The 26,580-nt window shown below is 38.1% G+C and overlaps 1 protein-coding gene across 1 annotated transcript in view; it reads left to right on the forward strand.

The window, feature by feature from the left end:
* Positions 1 to 26,580, forward strand: part of PAK2 (p21 (RAC1) activated kinase 2) — a 56,159-nt gene that overhangs the window by 23,025 nt on the left and 6,554 nt on the right. The window contains exons 2-13 of the mRNA XM_063306779.1: positions 5,031 to 5,238; positions 10,967 to 11,067; positions 11,352 to 11,502; positions 14,425 to 14,456; positions 15,278 to 15,379; positions 16,351 to 16,477; positions 18,204 to 18,267; positions 18,847 to 18,895; positions 21,786 to 21,898; positions 23,160 to 23,277; positions 23,958 to 24,057; positions 25,755 to 25,951. Of these exons, the coding sequence (XP_063162849.1) occupies positions 5,052 to 5,238; positions 10,967 to 11,067; positions 11,352 to 11,502; positions 14,425 to 14,456; positions 15,278 to 15,379; positions 16,351 to 16,477; positions 18,204 to 18,267; positions 18,847 to 18,895; positions 21,786 to 21,898; positions 23,160 to 23,277; positions 23,958 to 24,057; positions 25,755 to 25,951 (1,341 nt within the window). The 5' untranslated portion in view covers positions 5,031 to 5,051. The remainder of the gene's footprint in view (positions 1 to 5,030; positions 5,239 to 10,966; positions 11,068 to 11,351; positions 11,503 to 14,424; positions 14,457 to 15,277; positions 15,380 to 16,350; positions 16,478 to 18,203; positions 18,268 to 18,846; positions 18,896 to 21,785; positions 21,899 to 23,159; positions 23,278 to 23,957; positions 24,058 to 25,754; positions 25,952 to 26,580) is intronic.

Here is a 26,580-nt window from a genome sequence, read left to right on the forward strand (position 1 = left end):
GTCTAATTAGCTGAGATAAATACCAGCATTATCTTTGGTTTTTTCTAAGCAGCCTTCTTTTCTTGAGAAATGGCATGCTTCCGAACTATGCTACATAAGGATGAAAAGAAAGGTGTAGGAGACGGCTGGAGCCAGAGTAGTTGAAAGTTACTGACAGAAAAATAAAGCACCATGTTTCCCAGAACTGGCCAGCTTCTTAAAGAGGTGAATTTACAAAACAAGGGTTCTGTGCTTGTTTCGGTAGTATCATTGAATGGATGTTTTTATTATTCTGATCAGTGATTAAGATTAAAATAATATAACAGTATAATAATCAGGGATACAATATTTGATGGCATGTTTTAACTGCAACAACACAAAGTTTAAGTATAGTATTGGTGATGGTAGTGTTAAGAGTCAAAAAGCAGAAGCTTTATATAATAAGAGTCTGTTTGTCCTGGATACTATCACAAAAGAGGTAAAATAACATTCCTTATGCCCCTGTATGAAGCAGTATACAGGTAGCCCTTGCTTAGTGACCACTTGTTAAGTGACTATTCGAAGTTATGATGGCGCTGAATGAGGAGACTTATGGCCAGTCCTTGAAGTTGTGGCCATCGCAGCATCCTGGCGGTCACATGATCACGATTTGGGTGTTGGCAACTGATGCACAATTACAACAGTGACAGTGTCCCGCAGTCATGTGATTGCCATTAGCAACCTTCACTGACAGCTTCCGTCAAGTAAAGTCAATGGGGAAGACAGCAGGAAGTCACAGGTCACTTAACGACTGCACATGATTCACTTAATGACTGCAAGCGGAACTGCTATTGTAAGTCGGTGTGGTCACATGATTTTTTGCTTTACGGCCATGTTGCTTAGCTCCAGAATTCCCAGTCCCAGTTACGGTTAGCTACCTGTACGGGCAATGGTTTCAGTCTCCTCTGAATCACTTGTTGGGATTTTGGAGTATCTGTCCAGTAGGAGTGCTGATAGTAACACCTTATGTTGTGCCTATAAGAAGTCTTTCTGCAGCTTTGGAGAGGTGAAAGGTATTAAATATTTGGCTGGCATCCCAGGTCTGCTTGAAACCCAAGTTCTGCTGTTACGTGGCATTCAATTAACATCCAACTGGTTCTCCATATAATCTATCCTTTAAAGTAGTGCATGTCTGTTTTTTACGTAGTCCATGGTAAGAAGGAACCAAGCTGAAAAATCGTAAGATACAAGCTTGGTTTCTATAGTACTTCTCCAGCTTGGTAAATGTTCCTTTGCCAGTACCGGGGGTAATATGTCAATGGGGAAGAACTGGGTTTTTAACAGGTAACTGTTCATTAGCCTCTAGGTTATAACCTCTATTCTAGGCATTTCCACCTCAAGTCTGAGGTTGGCTATACATCTTGGGGTTGCAGGAATATCTCTCAAGAATTTTGTTTGCACCACTTCCACAGTATTCTTTGTGGCATAGATTCCCACCTGTGCTCTGTATAATACTGAGCTAATGTTTGGCTCTAAAATGTGTTAGAGCAACAGGAATTCTCTATCCCTGGAGAAAAAGCAAGGCCTAATGGCAGCAGAAGATCATAATGCCACCAGAGAGGCATAGTTCTGATGATTTCCATGATTCATTAGCATCCGAGATCACCCTAAGTTATTTAAAGATGTGAAACTTCTTGATCTTATCCAGGTTTTCCATATGGCTCTTTCCTTGAATGGATTTTTGATAATTGAACATGTGTTTGTTTTACGTGCTATAGAGATTTCGCTACTGTTTTGAGCTGAATTGGAGTTTGGGATGTACTGGCATGGGTATCCTGTGGCATGCCAGACTGGGAGCATGGAAATGCCATGAAAACTAATATATAAATTAAACAGGGTGACTGCCAAGATGCATCCTGGATAGATTGTCCTCTGTACCAATGATTGCAGAGTTCTCATTGCTTAAAGAAGATAGGCTAGGAATGGGCAGAATATAAACATGGATCTTTTGGTGAATCTGTAAAAGTTAACATTTCTGACTTCCAGTTGATTAATAGCAGTAGCTTAATGATCTCCTGAGAGCCAGTTTGGTATAGTGGTTAAGGCACAGGCTAGAAACTGGGAGACCAAGAGTTCTAGTCCCACCTTAGGCACAAAGCCAGTTGGGTGACCTTTGGCCAGTCACTTTCTCTTAGCCCTAGGAAGGAGGCAATGGCAAACCACTTTTTTTAAAGAAACTTTATTAAATTTTCAATATAAAGATAAAATACAAAAAGGTAGAAAAAGATTAAAGAGATTAAGAAAAAAGAGATAAACTAAAAAGTGCAGAAAGAAATGGAAAGTACAGCAAGAGGAATTATTTCTGACCTTCTCCAGCACAGATAAAAATAAATACATTAACCTCTTACTCTAATTTTAACTATAATAAACATTATTTCTATAAACTATACCACCCTAATCATCACATCCCCAAATCAGGCAAACTACTTCTGAAAAACCTTGCCAAGAAAACTTCAGGGACTTGTCCAGGCAGTCTCTGAGAATCGTACACAACTGAACAGATTAAAAAAAAATCTATTTCCACTCCAGATGGTACTGTTGAAATGAAGATTTTTTGAGGTAATTTTGGTATAGATTGAATGTGAATTTAATTAAAACTTATTACTCGTCTTTTATGCCACCTGCCCTTATTCAAAGGTGTATCAGCAACTTGAAGCAGAATCCTGTGTCTCTGCAAAATCAGTTTCTCCTCCATGTTTTCTTTAACTGGAAATTTTTGTGCAGTCTGTACTGTCCATAAGTCAGATAAGTTTTGAAACATACGAGTTGCTATCTGTTTCTTTAACTTATTTGGAAATATACTTTTCCATTAAAGTCTTTTCATCTAGTCATCTATTTTTTTTATTGGCATCCGAAAGCTGATCAAAAATAGCAACGACTGAGTTCTTAAAAGGCAATTCTTAGCAACCAAGTCCAGGTCTCCTTTGAAGTTACTCTAGGTATAGACAATGTCCTCCCTTGTATCTCCTATTAGAGCCTCATTTTCAGAGGAAGGGCAATCATCCACATCCTAGTCTAACAAATAAGAGTTGTTAACGGAGGTTACAAGGAAAGAAGGAGAAAGAAAGGGAGACTTACACGCAATGTCCTTAAATTGGAATAAGTCTTTTATCTTTGGTTGTCTAGAAGTCATCGCAGCCATGTCTTTTTTGGGATTTCCTCTCGACTGAGTGTCTGGTTTGTACCTTCTTTTAATCTTTCTTTTTAGGTTCTTTTTTGTTTCTGCTTTATAATTCCACATCCCTGGTTAGCATTTGAAATTGTGTGCAAATTCTGGTACTCTAGGATACCAAAAAATCTTATTTCTAATTACTAAAAAATAAAGATGAGAGATAAGGAATTGAATAAAGAAAAATACTAAAACTACTTGAATAAAACTAAATAAGAAGACTAAAATGAATAAAAAATCAGGAGCATGTTAACAAGTTGTCACTCTCTCTCCATCTTAAGTGGGAGTCTGTTACCTAATTGTCAAGTAACAAAAGTCATCCCAACATTTCCATCCATTACATAAAAATGAAAGCAGGCAGACTCAGAATCTCCCCCATTAAAACTGATTCAGAGCTAATTATTGGGCAGAATTCTTTAATTCAAAGTATGTCTTTTGCAGTAACTGCTGATGATAGATTTCAGATCTATAGTTAAAAAACCCCCCAAACCTGATTTGTTTTTATATAGTCTTTATTGGTTGTTTTGAGGTACATTCCACCTATCTCACACAGTAAGTTCTTTAAATAAGATAAATAAAATGGATACTGTAAATCTGAAGTCTGAGTTACATAATTTAGAACCTCATTTAGATTTTGTTCAATCAGATTAAAGAAAGCAGACTGTCTTCGAAATCCATAGGAAAAAAGAAACTGTAAAATTTTGTTTAAGGTGCAAATTGAAGATAGTGACTTAAACATTTAACTATCCTGTCAGTTTTTAAAATTATTTCTTGATTGTTTGATTTATTGTTTTCAAGCTCACTGAACTCCATTAAGTTTGATGACAAACACCATCTTAAGAAGTCTTCCCCATCTCTCCCTGATAGGTTGGAATGTCTTTACTAAGATCCATGCTCATAAAAACAGAAGTGTGCTTTTTGGTTTAACTGAAATGTGTGCAATTAATTAGCTAAGGCAAATTTAATGAAATTAAGATCCTAGTTTTCTGGGATTAGAAATGCAAGGTGAAAGTTGTTTCAAATTGAAATTGCTGAACAATTGCCTGAACTGAAAACAGTTTTTAAGTGTTGTACCTTTCTTGTTAAAGAATTGTTACCTTTTTTTTTAAGTTTTACTAGCCTTAATAACAAAGGAACACCTTTTCAGGTTGAAACCGAAGTGCCTTTTATGTACTTCAAACTCTGTGTTAAGTGACTTTGATCTTGTTCATTTGCAGGTTGGTGAGAGATGAAATTGCTAAATGGTTCTCAGCCTAAAGTGGCAAACTGATTTTGTTTTTTTATGGACAAGGCCTTCACCAAATTGCTCCTTTCCAGATATACTAAAAACTGGAGTATAGGGAAGGCAAGGACTGTTAGTTTACTTGATTTAGATTTCAGCAAGGTGGGCTTCTGAGTTGACCTTTTTGGACTTTGCTGGAATTGATCTCTTGCTCATGTTGTAAATATCCTGCATTATTTGTTTATTTATTTGGGCTGCTTTCATGATGCTTCAGTCATTAGTCATTGCATTTCTTATTTTGAAAACTTCTAGTCAGGCTGTCTTTTCTTGAATTCTGTTTGCTTAGCTGGATCTTGTAAGGCTGCTTTCTTTTGTTTTTACGTGGAGTATTTCTGTTAATTGCTGTTTTGTGGAATTATCTTAAGTTTCTATTTATGATGTTAGACAGTAAAAAATTTAAATTGTCAAGATGAATTATCTAGTGTCATTGGGGTGTATGATTCGATAGTAAAAAAATATCTCTGCTTTTCAGTAAGAAATTTTAATGAATATGGGATAAGAATAAACCATCTGTAATGCATTGATGACTCTGGTGACAAAGTTTTCACTGTTAAATTTCAGAGTATTGTCTAGCCATTAACTATGTCTGACAACGGAGAGCTCGAAGACAAGCCACCAGCTCCACCTGTTCGGATGAGCAGTACTATCTTCAGTTCAGGAGGCAAAGATCCTTTATCTGCTAATCATAGCTTGAAACCTCTGCCTTCTGTACCAGAAGAGAGAAAGCCTAGGAACAAAATCATCTCCATTTTCTCTGGCACTGAAAAAGGTAAAATGTTGCAATTGTTTGACTAAATAATAATAATCCTTTTGAAGTTTTATTGTACCATGCCTGTGCTTCTGGGAGGTATAAATACAACAAATAAAATACAGAAGGACATTCTGGATCTTATTTAATTACTCATAGTAAGGAGATGAATGTGTGTATTCATAATACACTGTTTAAGTATTTAACAGGAAAGCAGTGTCACTTTATGAAGTTTAAAATAGATTTAAACCAGCATGGCAAATAAACAGAGTGGGAATTCATTTACCTTTGCTTTGCTAGCTAATGCCTCCTCAAAATGAAGAATTTTCCTTTCCAAATATTAAAAAGTGAAATGGGGGGGCTGCCATTAGTATCATTTTGTATTAGTGCAAATGGTTGAACTTCGCTTTTTCTCAGGCTAAAATCTGGAAGTTAAAATTAACTTGGATTATAGTCCAAAAATATTTGTTTCTGTTACACACAGTGGTGGCTAAAGACTGCATGGTTAAACAGAGAGAGAACCAGCTGATAGTTATGGTCCCTTTGTATATATCTTTGCAAAGCACTTGGACAAGAACAATCAGTTTTGACTGAGGCTAAATCTGCCATCTAGCCATCCCTCAGAACTTGATTCCCACCAGCCCCATCCCATGTTAAGAAGAGTGATTGGTGATATTTTTCCACCAGTTGGTGACATGGGTGGGGGGAGTGTAGGGGAGGGAAACAAAGCTGGGTGACTCCAGCAATCATTCTACTTAACTGATCTGTTCATTGTAAAAAAGGACAACCCAATGTGCCAGTGGCGGCAGCAGGTTTTATGCCAATAAGAGTTTTCTGCCAAGCCAGTCACTGATGGATAGCATTTTAAATCAGCTGTGTAGAAGAACCCTGTCTGTGAACCAGAACACAATTACATGCAGATACCAGCACTTTTAAATAATTTTGTCATGCAGCTTTTAGCTGAAAACATCAAGGAGTAGAGAGCCAAATTCATTACATTAGGGAAAGGAAATGGCTTAAAAATGTATTGTTTATCTTACAAAAAGTACATACATTTACTCACCTAAGGAAAATATGCATGAAGGGTGTACAGCTTTTGTATAGATACTTGAAACTCTGCAAACAGATGAAAATTGAACAAATTGAGATTGGGGAGGAAAAAAAACTGAGCAAAGTGAAACTGGTAGATTTACCCACCCATTGTTTGAGCGAATAGCTTTATACTGAGGTATTTAAATGCTCTGCTACTTGCTGACAAAAGATGACTAACAGTCTACATCTCTATTGCTATCTTGAGTTCAACAATCGCTCTAGTTGAAAGTTGAATAATTCCTCTAAGTATACTGTTCCAAGTCTAAAAGTGCATTTAATTGAGTTATCATCGAGGAGGGGGCAGACCTGGCATGTATTACCAAGACCTGGCTGGGCCCTGAAAGGGGGGTGCCCCTTTCGGAAATGTGACTGGCCGGGTATATGGTATGGCACCAGCCGAGACCCCAGGTTAGAGGAGGAGGGGTGGCAGTTGTCATCTGGGAATCTCTAGTGGCCTTCAGGAGCGCTGCTCCACAAGTGGCTGGTTGTGAGGCCCTGTTTTTCAAGTTGGGCTCCCGAGAACAGTTGGGAGTGTTGCTACTGTACTAGCCTCCCTACTGCATAGCAATCTCCCTGCCTGAGCTGCTGGAGGCTGTCTCAGGGTTGGCGGTGGAGTTTCCCAGACTTATGGTTCTGGGGGACTTCAACCTGCCATCCCTGGGGCGTGCCTTGGAAGTGGCTCGGAAATTCATGGCCACTATGGTGGCCAAGGGCCTGTCCCAGATTATTTAGGACCTGACTTGAGACAGTGGCCTCACACCGGACTTGGTTTTGTCAGAGCAGTGGCAGTGTGATCTGAAGGAAGAGTTACATCTGTCCCTTCTGTCATGGTCAAATCATGCCCTGGTGACCTTGAGATTCTCCTATCCGCCCCCCTCTGCAGGGAGGCAGGACCCATTCGATTGGTCCGTCCCTGGCGACTGATGGCCCCGGGGGGTTATACCTGAGGATCTGCTGCATGGCCCACTGGAGGCCTTCGCTGCTGCCTGGAACAGGGAGATGGCGGGGGCCTTGGACAGGATTGCGCCTGTGTGACCTCTCTTGTCTGATCGAACCTGACACTCACCATGGTTCATGGAGGAGTTGAGGGTTCTGAAGAGGATTAAGAGATGTCTAGAGCGCCGCTGAAGAAGGAGAAGGACGGAACACAAGCTACAGATGCTGTTAAGGCATACCTTGTGGCGGTAAGAGCGGCAAAACATCAATATTTCTCCGCTTTTACTGCATGCACAGAATGCCGCCTGATGGCCCTGTTTAAGATCACCTGATCCCTTCTGGGGAAGGTGGGTCTAGTAACTCACCTACAAGGCTGTGCGGAGGAGTTTTCTGGGCATCTGGATGATAAAATCGCTTGGATCTGTTCCAAATTGGGTGCCAGGCATGCAGCGTGATCTGTGGAGATGTCTGGGGAGCGTACTTACCCGGTTATCTGGGAACAGTTTGATCCTGTTGGGCCTGAGGAAGTGGACAGGGTTCTTCCGTCTGTAAATGCCACTGCTTGTCAATTAGATCCTTGTTCCTCCTGACTGGTGAAGGCAGCTTGGGAGGTGACATGTGGGTTGGTCCGGGCAATGGTGAATTCATCCTTGAGGGAGGGAGTGTTTCCGGCTGCCTTTAAAGAGGCGCTGATGTCCCCCCTCCTCAAGAAACTGTCACTGGATCCCACCATGCTGGATAATTTTTGTCCTGTCTCCCATCTCCCCTTTTTAGGGAAGGTGGTTGAGAAAGTGGTGACATTGCAGCTCCAGAGAATCCTGGATGAAATGGATTATCTGGACCTTTTCCAGCCAGGTTTCAGGCCCAGATATGGGATGGAAACAGTTTTGGTCGCACTTTTGGACGATCTCTGGCAGAAGTGGGATGGGGCAGTACATCCATCCTTGCTCCTCTTGACCTCTCAGCGGCCTTTGATACCATTGACCACGGTATCCTTTTGGGTTGACTCAGAGTTGGGGGTGGGTGGCGCGGTTTTGTGCTGGTTCACCACCACCACCTTCTTCCAGGGCCGGTCCCAATCGGTGTTGATAGGGAGTGAGAGATCTGACCTCGACACCTCCTCTCTGCAGTGCCGCAGGGTTTGGTACTCTCTCCACTCCTTTTTAACATCTACATGAAACCGCTGGGTGAGATCATCCATCATCATGGGATGAGGTATCATCAATATGGCGATGATACTCAATTATACATCTCCATCCTGAGTGACTTAAGTGATACTGTGACCACCCTCTCTGAGTGCCTGGAGGCTGTAGGGGTCTGGATGGGGAACAACAGGCTTCAGCTGAACCCTGGTAAGATGGAGTAGCTGTGGGTCAGGGGCTCCCTGGCATCCAAGAACTTACCATCTTTGGCTCTGGATGGGGTTGCACTGCCCCAGACAGATCCAGTGTGTAATCTGGGGGTTCTCCTGGACTCATGGCTCCTGCTCAAAGAGCAGGTGGCAGCTGTGGCCATGGGAGCCTTTGCACATCTTTGTGTTGTGCGCCAGCTACACCCCATCCTGGATGAGAAGTCCCTCCAAACAGTCATTCATGCCCTAGTCATTTCCCACATAAACTATTGCAACATGCTCTACATGGGGCTACTTTGAAGGGTATCTAGTTGATTCAGAATGCGGCCGAGCAAGCAGTTTTAGGAGCCCTGAAGAGGGCACATAGAACACCCTTGCTGCATGAGCTGCACTGGGTGCCAGTTTGCTTCCGGGTCCAATTCAAGGTGTTGGTTATCACCTTTAAAGCCCTACGTAGCATGGGTCCAGGTTACCTGAGGGACCGCCTCACCCCCATTACATCGACCTGTCTTACCCGGTCAGGCAGAGAGGGTGTGTTACAGACCCTGTCCATGAGAGATTGTCAATTGGCAGGGCCCAGAGGGAAGGCCTTCTCTGTCATGGCACTCGCCCTCCAGAATAAGTTACCTCTGGAGGTGAAGCAGGCCCCCACTCTCCCAGCTTTCTGGAAGGAGGTTAAGACCTGGTTGTGCCACCTCACTTGGGGTGGGAGGGAGGATAACCAATCATGGGAGTAGTTGGCACCTTGATGGGATCAATGATGAGATTGTTATTTGCCATTTTGGTCTTTATATTTTATATTTTGCATTTTATATTTATGTGTATTTATATTTATATTGTATGGCTTTAACAGTATTTTAATCCTTAATCTTTAATTTTTTTTAAACCACCCAGAGTCGTAATACGAGATGGGCAGTGAAGAAATACAATAAATAAATAAAATCTGTTATTCTGTGTCCTGCAGTCTAGAAAGAGTACAGCCCTTGACTTTGTTCTAGGTTCAGGTATTTGAGGGGGGAAAAAAGCTGTCATATTTCTCCTCAGTCTTCTCTTCTCAAGGCTAAGTAAGCTCAACTTCTTCAGTTCTTTATAGGCTAGTTTCTAGTCCTCTGTCATTGTTCATTCATATAGAAACTGTAGATGGCTAATAGCAATCCACAAAAAATAAATATAATAAAACCTCTGTCAACAAATCTATAGTGTGTGGACAATGAAGATGAACTTTATGAATCAATTTTTATTTTTATTTTTAATTAAGTAGTTTAAGAGGCCTCAGTAAGGGAACATTCCTACTTACTTGTACAATGTATAAATCTTTGAGGTCCTTACTTAAAGTCTTCAACCTCCACAAGTTTGAGTTTAAGACCATCATTACCTGATCAAGCTCCATATGCTTCAGCCAAATACTTTTTCACTTACTTCATGCAAGATGCAGCCCATTCCATGCCAGTGTTCCATCATCCAAATAATTCAGACCATGATCTTAAAAATCAAGTATCTCCTCACAACACTGTTTGCATAAGTAGCTATTCACCTGTAATAATTTTCCCTTCCCAGTCTTCTTCCATGGACAAAAGGATAACGTGAAGAAACCATTTGAGCTTCTATGTTCTTGTTTTTAAAAATGCTTTACTGCTTTGATATACAGAAATGAATGAAAAAGAAAAAAGGAATACAAAAAAACACAGAGAAAAAAGTTTATTAAAATACATATAAAAATATCAGCTTAGTTTTTTAAACACAGGATTAATCTTTCAAATCATGGGATCCATTATGTCAACACACAGTTTAAAAATGGCCAAAATCGAAAAACGGAGTTCCATATGAACGTTGTCATTTTCCCCCCCAACTTCCTATTTTAGCAGTAGTGTTCCTGAAGAACTAAGGCTATTCTGGAAAAGCACCACTGAGAAAAGTTACTGTGAAAGGTTAGGTGGTATTCTTTTCAGACAAACAGATTTCTAATAGTTTTGGTAAACCTGGAGTTTCATCTGGAAAGTTATATGACTGAATCTATTGCCATCTCTCTTTCAGATTTTTTTAGCCAATGAACTAGTAACTTCTATCAGGATTTCGGATGACATTGGGAGCTTTTTATATTAGTCTTATTTTTATTAGTCTTGTTATTTATTATTTCTAATAATAAATAGAAAAAATTAAGGTCCTACAAGCACAATTCATTTATATTTTTGAATTAAAATATTTTGATTCACAGAGGTATTAGAATTAAAAGTTTGTTCATTTATGACAGCTGAAATTCTGTACATAATGCTTTAAGTGTTACTGGCAGGTTTACTAAAATTTCAAAATGGGTGAGCTTCAGAAAGGATGAGTGCTTTCTGAAACTAAATATGTTTTTTTTTCTTATAGGGAGTAGGAAAAAGGAAAAAGAGAGACCTGAAATCTCTCCTCCATCAGATTTTGAACATACTATTCATGTTGGCTTTGATGCTGTTACTGGGGAATTCACTGTAAGTATACCAACAGTAGCTTGTCTCTTTTCAATGTGCGCTGGGATATTGGCATTGTGAAAAAGAAGGCTTAAAAATTCTTACCTTTTTTGTTACAAGATTTTCATATATTTCAGAACTAAAATATTTCAGTACATACTTCTCCTTCCCCCAAATATTAGTCATGTACTTGCCACCTTTATGCAAGTAGAATTATTCCAAGGAGATTTATCATTTGAGAGGATATGAAACAATAGATTTTCTACGTTAGTGCTAAAATGCATGAATTTGTGTTCTTTTTTCAGGGAATGCCAGAGCAGTGGGCTAGGCTGCTACAGACATCAAACATCACAAAGTTAGAACAGAAAAAAAATCCCCAGGCTGTATTAGATGTCTTAAAATTCTATGATTCTAAAGACACAGCAAGACAGAAATATTTGAGTTTTTCTGCTACAGGTATGACTTTGGACAAACTTATGGGGTGCCTTAGGGCTCGTTATTAAAGAACTGATGTATGGGCAGAGCTATGCATAATAGCTCCAGTTTGTCAATGTTGTTTCTGGACTTCAGTCCCCAGAACTGGATACTGTATTCCAAGTGGAGTCTGATCAAGGCAGGATAGAATGGGACAATTACTTCCTGTAATCTGGACTCGATGCTCCTCTTAAGGCACCTAAAGATATCTCTTTTTCCTTTGTGGTAGCTGCATCACATTGTTGGCTCATGTTTAGCCTGGGGTCAAAAAGAAATTGAGTTCCCTTTTACAAGTCCTACTGGCAGGCTAGGTCTCCCACATCCTGTACTTGTGCCTTTCGTTTTTATTACCCAGATGTAGAACTTTACATTTCTCCCTGTTAAATTCCATCTTAATCATTTCAGCCCACTGCTCAAGCCTGTCTAGACCTTTTTGAATCTTCTTTTTTCATCTTCAATATTAGCCATCCTTCCCAGCTTTGTATCATCTGCAGACCAGACTATAAATGTTTTCTCAACTCATTTATCCAAGTTACTGATAAAAATATTTATCAACATGGTGTCCAGGCCACAGCCCTGTGACACTGCACTGGATACTGACCTCCAAGGCAAAGAGCTGTTAATGTGGTGTGGGTCATTCAGCCAACTGCGAGCCCGTCTAACAGCAGCAGCATCTAGCCTCTATTGTACCATTTCACGTAGGAGAATATAATGAGATTGAATGTTTTACTGAGGTCCGGTACACTTTGTTTATAGCATTCCCCTGATCTATTAAACTAGTAACTTTATCAAAAGAAGAGATATGGTTAGTTTGACACAATTTGTTTGCAACAAACTCATGTTGGTTCCTGTTAAATATAGTATGCCTGTTCACAAACCTGCTGTTCGATACTCTCTTTGAAGACCTTGCCCAGTGTAAACATCAAGCTGATAATCTATAATTTCCTGGGTCGTCCTCTTATTGAAGATAGGAATAACATTTACTCTCCTCCAGTCTTCTGGAATTTCAACAGTACTCCAGGAGTTATCAAAGTTTACTGTCATGAGTAAGGATGGCGAGCAGGGGGCTCCCACCCAGACTGTCAAGCGCATGCGTAGCACTGAGGAACTGTTCAGCCATTCAAAGAGACACAGATCGGGACCGCCTTAACCCTTGGGGTTTATATGGCTGGGTTTTTCCCATGCTTCCTCAGTTTGTTAGGATTCTTGTTAAGTACTACTAATAAATATTAGAGACCAAGTCATAGTCTCAGTGTGTTTCCTGGTAATCAGGACATTTACTGAGAGTTGTTTTGCAATCACCTCCACTAGTTTAAATTAGATAAATTCTCTCTTATCCTCTCCTTGTCTAACCTAACTTATAATTTCTCATTCCCCCAATGGTGTGAAGATGACTAGTTAAGACTTCTTTCTGACAAAAGACAGATGCAAACTAGGAATTAAGAAGTTCTTCCATCACACCATCAGCCATTACTGATTCACCATTTTCTCCCTGCAATGAACCTACAACTTCTTTGGCTTTTCTAACATGCCCAATGAACCCTCTTTTGCTGTTTTTGGTATCTCTCTCAAACCTCAACTCATTTTGACAGAATCTATCCTTTTTAAGTCCAATATACAACTCTGACAATTCTCAGTTGCACTTCCTTTGATTATCACAAATCCAAGGATAACATAATAACTTTTCCCCAAGGTTCAAGTCACCTTTCCTATAATCAGTTCTGCGACATTGGTGAGAGTTAGGCCCAAGATATCACATATCTTGTTTTTCTTCAATCTTCCAACAAATGAAATTGTCAGCAGTATAGAACAAGAATTTGCTGGGCTTATAACTCTTAGCAAAATTAGATTCCCAGCACATGTCAGGATAATTAGAATCTCCCGTTATCACCTGTGCATGCCTCTTTAAGACTGATCATCTGACACAGAGAGGACTTGTAAATCTTTTGCCAGCTTAGATGGTTTTAGATCTGTTCATTTTGAATAAATTGTAGCCTGTTGGGTTTTTGGTGATCTCTTCCTGTAGATGTTTCATTACTGGTAACATCATCAGTAGGTAACATTGTCAGATACACTGATGATGATATATAGCCTGGTAATGAAACAATGTATCAAGATTTATAACATAATAAAAAGGGGGAAAATAGTGGTCTTTGCTAAGAGCCCCAGAATCCATGTATGGGAGTGCATTCCACAGCAAATTCCTGTGAACTCCCTTAAGGGTAGGTTTGGGTCAATTAGTCATGAATTACTGTTTTTAGATGCCTTTTCTTATCGGTCCTAATATGAACTATGGCTAGGGCAGAATATTTATTTAAGGCTAGTGAATTTGTTTTATTGATTGGAGTTTTTTAGAAGTTAGTGAGCAGCACATGGTTTTCAGATCAATTTTCCCCTTTAAATTAATGAAGGTAGGGCAGCCCAAAATGCACTTCATTAAAAATAAACTTGAATTGAAGTATAATTAAGATTTACTTCTTAATTGTACATAAAATATTAAATATTTTTAACTCCATTGTATATTAAAGCCAGTAGGATCATGAAATGCAAACAGCATAAATTCAGTACTTGATTTCTTCAGGCAACAGTTTGCTGGATACTTTGTTCTAATAGTGCAGGAGATGAGAATCAGAGTTTCATTTCTTATACTACCAAATCTTTTGTTCCTTTAGTAAGAGCCTTTAGAAAATAGTTGGACCAAACTAGGGCTTTTTTTTTACTGGAAGCACACTGTACTGGAATATAACTAAAGGCTGGAACTTGTCTCCACACTTCAGTTAGTTTGGAACTTCCTTTGGAACAAAGTGTGTGATTTCAATGCATTTTATGAGTGTTATTGTTACTGCATTAATACTTCAAAATTTTTGAAGTATAATAATTTATAAAAATAAATCTTTTTTCTAGATAAGGATGGATTTCTTTCAGGAGCACTAGCAGTAAGTACACTTACATTCTTACATCTTTCATGCATTGAAATCCTGTTGTTGTAAACTAATTTTATTGAACTTCAGATACTGTGTTTTTCAACCTAATTACTTACCAGAGAGATAATTTTATTCATTCTGATTAGAAGTTAAGTTCATCAGTAGTTCTTTCAGGATCATGTGATCAGAAACTATTATAATAACAAAGCCAAAGTTTCATAAACTAATTCAGCTTAAACAAAAGAAAAGTGGTATCTCTACTGTAAGTTAATTTTTTGTAGAAAGTGCCAGCAGTGCTTTGCCATGTCCCATACAAAAGCTCAGTGGAAAGGGAGAGAGACAACTTGGGAAAAGGAAGAGTGTGGTGGTTTCTTGACCTTCTCTCTCAGAGGAGGCAATATAAGTTAGGGGCTGCTTTTACCTTCTGCAAAAACAAAAACAGTATTAAGCCTTAAATCCATGTAACATAGTTTGCTCCTGCAGATTCCAGTTGCCATTCATGTTTTGAGTTTAGTTTCTGTGGCAGCTTATATACGTAAAATGCCTTTGTTCACAAGTCCTTATTGGATAAATTATGCACATTGATTTTTTGGTATATAGATTGCATAGTTTGAATATATGTATTTTGAGTTCCATATTCTCTCCACCCAGACATGAAATGCAACAACAATATTGAGTCTGCTCCGTTATAAATATTTCAAATGGGAACAATGCATAATATTTTGCGCTCACATTTGGTGTTTTCAACTCTAATTTTTATAATGAACACCTAAATGTTTTATAGTAGAGTTCACTTATTTTCCACATTTTTTAAAAAAATCCCTACTTTATAGCCTAATGCAAAAAGGTCAGAGCCTTCAATAGCAACTGAAGAGGAAGATGAAGATGAAGTGGCTCCTCCAGTTATTGCACCACGACCAGATCATACAAAATCGGTGAGAAGTTTTATTTCATTTTCACTACTCAATGCATAGTAGAGCTTTCTGTAGTTTTTCTTTAATCTGAGGAAGTTTAGTTCAAATCTCTCTTAAACCAAACTGTCTTGGTGACTTAGATCAGTCTCTCCCTTTTAGCCATAGTCCTATTTTGTAATGTTATTGTTCAGTGTGATATAGATAAAAGCTGTTAAATACTTTCAGAGAAAGATACACAATTCGTTTCGCTTAATGAGGCCTATATCTTGTGATGTAGTTGCCATCTTAACAATCCTGTTTCTGTTTTAAAGTCAGTATTTTATACTTCTGCAAAATAGTTACAATCTCTCTTGTTCTTAGCATCTTAATTTTCCTTTGTTTTGGTCAGCACTCACCATCTGAATTAAGTATCAGAAAAGTGATTTGGTTTTACTTCATACTGTATTTGACTACTAAGGGCAGAGAATGACTTGAATAATTGACTCCATGTTTGTAGAGGGGGATAGTTTGGAGATCAAAATTTGCAAAATAATAGTGTTATAGTTCAAGACCAATACAGACCAATCCTTCCTTACCATCATAAAGGAAAACTAAAGACATGTTTGAATCAAGCTGAACTCATGATCCCTATATGGAGAAATCCATGCAGCTTTCTTGCCAACAGTGTAGAAGTGATTTGCCCTTGCTGACTTCTGGGATGGTTTTCAACTTCCTAATTTAGTGTTTGCCCTAGTTTTATCATTCATAAAGAACTATAGAACACATTTGGAGGCTAAATTCTTTCTGGGTTCATAATATGATACTTTACTGGGGGAAAAAATGAAAGCTCCATTTTTATAATCATTATGCACCAAGCTTTAGTATTAGTTAGCAAACTCAAATAGTTATGTAGCTATACAGTGGTGGCTATAAATATATGTGGTGGTTGAACTTGAAGAGAAATTAGGTGTTAAAATATCATGCAGTTATAACCATGATCTTATTTGTTACAGGTTTATACACGATCAGTAATAGATCCCATCCCAGCACCATCTGGTGATTCAAATGAGAGTGCTAGATCAGCTGATAAACAGAAAAAGAAAACCAAGATGTCAGATGAAGAGATCACAGAAAAATTACGTAAGTAGGAATTTTATGATTGTCATGAAGATAAGGCATTGATTAGCCCAAAGCCATACATACTGCATAGTCTGCATGTAAAGTAAAGACTTCATTGAGTCAAGCTTGATTCCTGGTAACTACATGAACACAGCATGTAATTTTCTGCACAAAACTATGAAAGCGGCTTAACACTGCCTTATTCTGGGATGTTATTTTAGGTACCCCAGTCTAGTTTATAGTCCTGGAATTTCCTTGTGTTTTCCCATCAAAGTACTAGCCAGATCTGATGGTACTTAGTTTTTTGAGATGAGACAAAGTCTGGATGCTGCCAACCAATGAATCAAAAATTATCCTTTTGTATATATTTGGATCCAGCTCTTTGTAGAATAGTGAGCAGGCTTTCTTGTGCAGACACACTGTGGGAATGATGTGAGGATTAGTATTAGATTAATAAACTGGAGAACAGGGAAAAGAAGCAAGAATGTCTATTTACTATATTGTTTGGGAACATCATATTCACACTGTTCTCATACCCTTTTTAACAGAAAGCAAACATTTTGTATCTTTGAAGATAATGGCAGAATGACTGCTGATGCTACATTAGGGGAGAATTGCTTTTAGTTTTGAGAAAAAGGCCTCTCAAAAATGTGCTGCTTAAACCTTTCCCAATCTGATTTCTTCACACAACTCTAATATTCGGAATCTGAAGTCTAACAAGGTCTCATTTGCAGATCATCTGGATGGAAAAAAACTGATCTATTTGACTGGAAAGCTGTATTAAATATATTATGTTGTATCTGGTAGATATTGAAAGGTCCCGATCACTTGTTCAAAAACCATACAGTCATATAATACACTTCATTTGTGAGAATGTTTGTGATATGCATTTCCATAATCTCCCTTTGCATTGTCAGTTGTACTGTAGACAAAAACTGATTTCCGAATGTTCTACCTTTGCAGATCCTCATAAAAAGAACTATAGTTTTTGTAAAATAGCAGAGCCCAGGCAATACTTGAGTTGGGGGCAGCACAGGACTCCATAAAACTTGATGATGTGAAATAGGCAGAGCCATGGCATATGCACATATTTCTTTGCCTTTGCATATTGAAGTAATAGAGAAGAAAGCCTTTATCCTTAATCCATTTCCTGACAATCTGGTTTCAGATCATCACTGTTGTTAGAAATGGAAAGTTGATAATTTTAATCAGAGTTGCTTGGTGCTGGGGAATTTTGTTTCCCTTCATTTCCTAGTGACTCCCTCCTCCCCTGACCATTTTTTGGAGAAATTGTGATCTGTTTTCTGGCATACAGCTGTTCATAAATATCAGATATAGAGAATGGTTTTCCAGTGCTTTGCAGAAAAAATAGACGTGGGACTGCAGATGACTTGTAGGTTGTCTGTATATATTATAAGGGATGAATTCAATAACCTCTGTGTTGAAGATAGCAGAATTAGTGCTAATAAAGGAGGCTGTCCTGCCTTGGAATTTCCTCTGTGTTCTAGAGATAAAGAGCTATATGGGTATAATTTGGAAATAGTGCAGACAGCTTTACATGTAACAGGAATGTTGATAGAAATATCTCCATCTTTTTAATAAACACAGAAATGTTGGATCCAAACCAGTACAACAGAAAATACTGACTTGCAACCTATTTTCAAGTCAGTATTGTCTATTTTATTGCTTTGGATCTGCTACTGTTTCTTAATTTGCTTATACTCTTATAATTGTAATCTCCTTTTAGGAACAATTGTGAGTATAGGAGATCCCAAGAAAAAATATACCAGATATGAAAAAATAGGACAGGGGTAAGTACTCATAAATATGCTGTACATATACTGATAATTAATCAAATTCAGTTTTCTTTGTCATCTTAGCATATGTATGTGTTGGGGTGTATGTGAATGTGTGTATCAACATATACATCAAACCAGATTTCCAACAGAAAAGGAAACCATGGAACAATTATTAATGTGCTGTACTGTTTACAATTTATTTAATGGAAAGAGGAAATTGTGAGCAAGAATTCCAAGCAGCTTACCATTTCTTTCCTGCTTAACTTCAGAATGAGCTTTTTTTCCCTCCTGTGGAAAAAAAATAGAGAATGAGTTTATTCTAAGGCCCAAATATTCAGGCTTCAAATTCTGTCCAAGTGATTTTATTCTTTCTTTCTTTGATAAAATGTAAGATTTAGCTTTTTCTGTGTTAATTTGTGTAACTATTGATCTTACTGTAGGTTAGCTTATAATTTGGCCCCAACCCATCCTTGTCTTAGGGTTGGGACCAAACAACAGAATCCTCCAGGAAATACAAGGTTTTGCCTGTTCATGCATGTGCATGTTAAACATCTGAAATACTACAACTAATTGCATATTTGGTTTTCTTAGGGCTTCTGGTACAGTTTTCATTGCAATAGATGTTGCAACAGGACAGGAGGTAAGAACAATATATAACTTCTAATACCTGTGAATTTCTCTCAAGTGATGTGAAAAAAAGAAGTAAAACCAATTTCTATCTCCTAATAGCAGATATTTCAGAGATGCCAGTAATTGGTTTATTCTGCAGAATTGACTGGTGAACATTAACGTAATTAGCATGTCTTGTAAAAAATAGGGTCTAATTAATTGTATATGCAAACTCGAAAGCATTTATATTCAGTTATTCAGTTTCTCAGTTGTTTAAACATTCTTCATTTTGTTCATATTTTGAACAAGAGTTAGATGTACTGTACATTTAATTTTTTGTACTCCAGTTAACCTTTGTGAGAACTTCCTTTTCCCACAAATTTATGCCATCTCTCTTAGCCAATCTCGGCCATTTTTCTCTTCCTTTTTACTTCCACAGAGGAATATCTCAAAGCTGTTTACAAAATATAAAAGTATGAAAACAATAAATCAAATACTAAAAAAGCAACAAAAATAAATAATGATAATACACAGCTAATAAGTGAAACTTAAACCAGGTCAAATGCTTGTTGCTATTGTTTCTTGCAAGGTGGCATTAACGTCATTGCACTATTAAATCTTTGGTCACCTATCTTATCCAAATGTATGCTCCCTGTATTAGTGAAATAGCATCTCTGTATGCAAGTTTTAACTGTATCAAATGGATGGTGGGGGGTTAGAAAATAATCTGCCCACCTTTGGAGGAAATTGGATGTGAAGGATGCACATTTAATATTTTTAATACTCAAGTCTCTTCCCTTCTCCCAAGGATCTGTGGTTGCAAAGAATCTAGAACATGTTTGTCCCTTTTTCTACCCCTCCGTAATCTATCTTGCTATTTCTCTGCCAAATAATTCACAGACCCTCTTTATAACCATAGTTTTTAAATTAGGCAGTCTTGTATGCCTGCTTTGTTCCACATGTGAGTTTGTTTGTTTGTTTATTTGATTTGTATAGCCACTCATCTCAACAAGTGACTCTGGGCGGTTTACAACAATAAAACCATAAAACAATTAAAACAATTATAATTAAAACAGTTAAAATATAAAATAAATACAAAATATTTATTTAGACAAGGTTGTTACTTGTCTAAACACTAAAATTCATAAGACTCTTGCTTTATTTTTTAAGATTATTACATTTAATCTGCTGAATCTGTTTTACCTTAGCCATAATGTTAAGCAATTCTGATTGATTTATTGGAGGAAGTTTAATTTGACAGTGTAGACCAGTGTTTCTCAACCTTGGCAACTTTCAGATGTGTGGACTTCAACTCCAAGAATTCCCCAGCCAGCCTTGCTGTCTGAGAATTCTGAAAGTTGAAGACCACACATCTTAAAGTTGCCAAGTTTGAGAAACATTGGTGTAGACTTTACTGCTGCCCCTGTCCATACCACTTCACTTGGCCTCTGTCATTTTTCTCCTAATGCCTCCATACAACTAGTCCATCTTCCCACCATTCTCACTGCTTTTTCTTTTTTCCTATGTTGCATGCAATTTGAGGGACCTTTTCCTCCCTTTTGGTGCTATCAGTGTGTTACTAATAGGAGCTAAGACATGACTTTTGAAAGTAAGTTCTTAAATTCAGAGCTGATACTCATTTGGATACTACTGTGGAACTCATTGGTGAAAATTTATAAAATACAGTGGGACTGGGTAGAAGATAAAATGGGGTCTACTGCTAAATTTCTGGCTCATTTTGAATAGATAAACAAGAATCTCCAGTTCTGTTTAAGTAACACTATTTAGAACTAAATTATACTGCATAAACTTATTGATTCTTAGTAATTAAGATATTTAGATCATCGCAATTCAGAGTTCATGAGGATAAGTTGGTAGTAGCCCAAGAAGGAAAAACAGGAGTTATTTACAATATACAGTGCAAGGACTGTAACAGCCACTATGTAGGACAGACAGGCAGAAGACTAGCAGAGCGCATCCAGGAACACCAACTAGCAGTCAGAAGACACGATGAGAACTCCTTAATCTCTCAACACATGGACAGACTTAACCACACTTTCAACTGGGAAACTGTGAGCATCCTAAACAAAGCCGAATCCAAAAACTAGAGAATTCCTGGAAGCTTGGCACTCAGACAAAGCAGCCATCAACAGACACATAGAGGTAAACAACATTTACATACCATTCAAGAGACAACAGAAAAACCAAAAGACCAGAACACCTCCTCACCAGCAATCAGCACCCAGATATGCAAAGATTAACACTAGGATTAACACCAGAGGAACAATCAATCAGCACAATATAACCCAATCAAGGAACTATTAACTCAGTCAGTCAACCAAGCAGCAAACAACAGCCCAATCAAACTCCCAAGGAGAGAACAACACCCCTACCAGCACAAGCTGGACAAACCACGATATAAACAGAGAGCAAGGCCCACTCCCTCTTTGCATTGAAGATGTTGCCTAGTCTGGCAATGAAACATCTGCAAGAAAACAAGGCTCAGAGAGCACCAAGGACTCTACAGTTGGTAACAAGCTCTGGTTACAGCTGGTGGATCTCAGGGTTCCACTAAAATTATATTCTGTTTTGTCATTGTAATCATTGTGGTTCAATTTGCTTATCTAGATTCAAGGCCATAATAGCTGACTTCAGGGTTAGAAGTTTATGTATCTATCAAGAACAAGGACATGTTTCTTTTTCTTTACTAATCATTTGTTTTTGTTTTATTTATTTGCCTATAAGGGGTGTAATTTTCATGGAATGCTCAGTCTATTGTCACACTGGAACCAAATGGTTATTGTATTTAACTTGGTCTAGATTTTCCCCAATTATTTAACTCAAAAATGTGTAAACCACAGATTGTATACAATTGCCTGACTTTGAATAACAGCTTCTAATTTCTTTCTTTACCTTTTCAGGTTGCTATCAAACAAATAAATCTACAGAAACAGCCCAAAAAGGAGTTGATTATCAATGAGATCTTGGTAATGAAAGAACTGAAGAACCCAAACATAGTCAACTTTCTAGACAGGTAACTAAATACATCATGTAGCTGATGGAAAGATAGTTTTAAGCTAGGATCAAAACTCAAAGCTTTGCACATATCTTATTTTGTCTGTTCTTCCATCTTGTAAGACCAATATGTTAAGTTTCTTAAAGGAATGGTAAATAGCATATGTAAAAAAATAATACATAAGTTTGGAATTCCAAATAAGAAACATATCTGAGTTGTTAGTGCTGTTTTGCAATTATCAGACTTGTATCTTGAAACATGTCACTCTAGTAAAAGACAAGCAGTGTTGCACTGCAAGCTCTTCCCCTTTTATACATGCATGTGATGTCATGGTGCACAAACAGAAAATGGAACTTGCATTGTGAGGGTGCAATAGTGTTTTTGTCATTGTCCTTCCCACCTCCCCATTTTCAAGGGTGCTGTTGTCTCTATCAGCCCAGCCCACTCTGTGTAACAGACCCAGGGTTTAAGTCTTGCATCTTTCTCTCCAACTTAATACGGTAATGGGCTTTTTGCTGCTTGTTTCTCAGCCTAGGATATGGAAGGCATCTGCATGATGTTTTGATAAATGTTCTATCAGGTCTAGGGCAGATTCAGCCCTCATAGTTGGGGGAAGGGGAAATGTGGGCAAAGGGAGAGAATACTGCTACTTAGCTACAGAAAAGCATTCCAGCACCTAATTTCCCATATTTAATCCATTAGCTTGTTTATTGTGTTTTTAAATGTCTACAATCATGCAACTTGCAGCATATGATGAAAAACATCCATAATACAAAAATAATAAACAATCATAGCAAATAATTAAGTTATGTTAAAATGGGAGCATATAAACAGTTCTGCATTGCCCCAGAAGAGCTCTGTTTTAACTTACTTTCAAGGGATCAGAGCAAGCCTAGTCTCTGGTAGAAACTGTTCCACAATGAGGGGACCATAATGGGAAGTATGTGTTGCGCCTAGCCTTGGCCCTTCTAAATTCCCAGTAGTGGGGAACCACCAGCAGTTTTTCCCAAGTTTCTTGTATTGGACAGTGTGATTGTGGTCGAAGGAGGCAGTCCTGCAGGTCCTTTTGCACCAAGCCCTAAAGGCTTTTATAGGTAAAAACCAATATTTTAAATTGTACCAATTGGCAGTCAATGCAGGGCTTGCAGCACTGGCTTAATATATAGCAACTCCACCATTGATGAATTCATGTTACGTATTTACTTCAGCTTCTTTCCAAATCTAATTTCAAACAGTTGTTTCAGTGTGTTGAAATTTAACATTGATTTTCTGTCTTCAGTTACCTGGTTGGAGATGAACTTTTTGTTGTAATGGAGTATCTGGCTGGTGGATCTCTTACAGATGTAGTTACGGAGACTTGTATGGATGAAGCCCAGATTGCTGCTGTCTGCAGAGAGGTGGGTGACTGGAGGAAGAGATAGATTTAATTACCGCTTTGGGAAGTATCAATGGTTATACAAGGTTTGGTAGATGCTGATTGATTTCCTGGATGTAAACACTAAGGAAATATATCCTGGATAAAAATAACTGAATCTAGAAACTCTAGATAAAAAACCCATGTTAATGGGAGAAATAATAGTGTGGATCACTCTCTTGGACCCAAATTTGCACTGAAGCTGTAGACAATTCTGAACTGCCTTTGCCTATGATACTGGTTGAATATATAGGAGGTATTTGATTAGAAAGACATGTAGGAAAGAGAGACCTACAGTTTGAAAAGCATTCTTTTCATCCTTTCAACCAATTTATTAATAAACATGTTGATGATTTGAAGGCCAAGAACTGAATCTTTTGGTAGCCTCTTAGTAGCTCACCAATAGTGAAATTTTCAAACTAGCTATGACCCACATGACCACGGGTGATTCACTTAAAGGCTGCAGCAGAACTGACATAAGCCCAGTGCAATCACATGATGTTTCACTTAACCGCGTTGCTTAGTGATGAATTTGCCAGTCCCAATTGTGGTCGTTAAGTGAGGACTGCCTGTACTTAAATCCAGTTTAGCTATTGAGATCACTCAGCCAGTTTAGATTTTGAATTTGTTTAGACAATAAACCCTTCAATTGTCTCCATGCAGTGTTTGCAGGCATTGGAATTCCTACATGCCAACCAGGTGATTCACAGAGATATTAAAAGTGACAATGTGCTATTGGGAATGGATGGTTCAGTTAAGCTGAGTAAGTACATGATAGTTCCAGCTTTCACATTATAAAAGTAATGTTAACCTATACATCACCATAGGTTTGTAAGTTTTCATTTTTAAGCCAGTAGGTGGCAACCTTGATTAGACTAGCAATGAAATTATTCAGCCAGCCAATGTCCTCTGCGGTATTATCTTTCTTTCCCTTTCTAGTTTAAGATGGGACCCAGTACTTAAGAAGCAAGGAAGTACAAAACTGAACAGGTTTTGCTTTCAGCATAATCATCTTAACATATGCATTGTAATTTTAAAATAAAATAGAATAAGTTACAGTAGACTGTCAGTTAACTGGAACTCAAGCAACCGGCACTCTCAAGCAATCGGCAAAAAAATTCGAATAAATAATACAGTAGACTCTCAGTTAACCGGCACTCACTCTTGAGCAGCCAGAACTCACTCTCAAGCAACCGGAAAAAAATGAATAAATAATACTTTAAATAAAATTTAATAGTAAGTCTCAAGCAACCAGAAACTACATTTATCCAGCATCTACCAATCCCCATGGGTGCCAGTTAACTCAGTCTACTGTATTTTGTAAAATTCTGGTTCAGAAGTTTTTTTAATGAAGAGGGAGGTGCATAAATGAAGAAAAAGTAATGTGTTGGAATATGTATTGCTTATTAACATCATCACTTTTATACTTTCCCACCCTTTTTTTGTATTCCTTAGCAGTTGCATAAGGATCTGTCCTGGGTTGCACTATTCAGTTTGCACCTGAAACATAATGTTATAAAGTTCTTTTTTCCTATGGATTGTTGATCAGTGTTCTGCTTGATTTAGTCTGATTGCCAAGAATTGTATATTTTTTAGGAAATTTCTTTCAGAATTACCATATTTCCTGCCCAGATGAAGTCAACAATCTATTTTAATATCAGTATATATATTTTTTTAAATTGGGGTGTTAAATGTGATGGGGAAACATTAGGAACATTCCTATTTTAAAATGAATACTGGATGCTTATTAAGAGCAGAGACATCACACTGACAACAAAGGTCCACATAGTTAAAGCAATGATATTCCCCATAGTAACATATGGCTGCGAGAGCTGGACCATAAGGAAGGCTGAGCGAAGGAAGATAGATGCTTTGGAACTGTGGTGTTGGAGGAAAATTCTGAGAGTGCCTTGGACTGCAAGAAGATCAAGCCAGTCCATACTTCAGGAAATAAAGCCAGACTGCTCATTTGAGGGAATGATATTAAAGGCAAAACTGAAGTACTTTGGCCACATAATGAGAAGACATGACACCCTGGAGAAGATGCTGATGCTAAGGAAAGTGGAAGGCAAAAGAAAAAGGGGCCGACCAAGGGCAAGATGGATGGATGATATTCTAGGGATGACGGACTCTTCCTTGGGGGAGCTTGGGGTGGCGACGACCAACAGGAAGCTCTGGCGTGGGCTGGTCCATGAAGTCATGAAGAGTCGGAAGCGACTGAACGAATAACAAAATAATGGGTCAAATGTAATATTACAGTAAATCTGTTGTTCCAACCTAGCGATTGGTAGTATCCTGGAGTTTTCAGGGATCTTCATTTTCAAAATTCAGTGCCAGAAAAAGCAATATGAGCATAAAATAGCTCTTTGTTCAGGGATAATTGGGGTGATAATGATGTCAAAGATGACTTCATTGATATATTTAAGACATGTTTGCTCCCCTCCCCCTTTTTTTCTGCAGCTGACTTTGGGTTTTGTGCTCAGATTACTCCAGAGCAAAGCAAACGTAGTACAATGGTAGGAACACCATATTGGATGGCTCCTGAAGTGGTCACACGGAAGGCTTATGGCCCTAAAGTGGATATCTGGTCTCTCGGTATTATGGCTATTGAAATGGTTGAAGGAGAACCTCCCTATCTCAATGAAAACCCGTTGAGGGTAAGTGATACAGTTCATTTATCACATAAAGCAGCGAGACAGAAAAAGCTGTGGGATCTTTTGCCAGAGGAAATGTTTGCATGTTAAAACAGTCACTAGTAGTAAAGCTTAGGAACATTTAGTATTACAGTCTAACCCAAGCTAAATAAATTTCAGCCAACCTCTGAAAATGTATGACAATTTATCCCAGTTCATTGCATGAAGTTTACTTTATTAAATAATAATTTAAAAAACTCAAAAAGTTGCAAAATAGAGGTGAAGAACTGTTTTGTTTTGATGAGAGTCACATTATTTTAAGAGTATTTTCATGGGTGATTGCATGCATGGGATGGGTTGGACAGAGGCAGAAATAAGGTGGGACCACCCATTTTCTGTCTTGTTTTCTGTCTCCTGATTAAGCTGATTGTGGAGAGGGATTAACAATTTTTATAGAAAGTTAATTAAAGTAGGCTAAAGCCTGTATGAAATTTGGCTGAGCCATAGAGCTTGCTCGTTCTTGTGTCATTCTACCGTAAGTTGCTAATGAGGGCAGTGCTACTAGCTTCCAAAACCGCTGCTGTTGATGTAGACGTTTGTACATTCTTCTTTAGCTGTTTGATCCAGCATCTTCAGAAAGATGCAGATCTGAA

Source organism: Candoia aspera, chromosome 6 (genome assembly GCF_035149785.1).
Source record: "Candoia aspera isolate rCanAsp1 chromosome 6, rCanAsp1.hap2, whole genome shotgun sequence".
NCBI lineage: Eukaryota > Metazoa > Chordata > Lepidosauria > Squamata > Boidae > Candoia > Candoia aspera.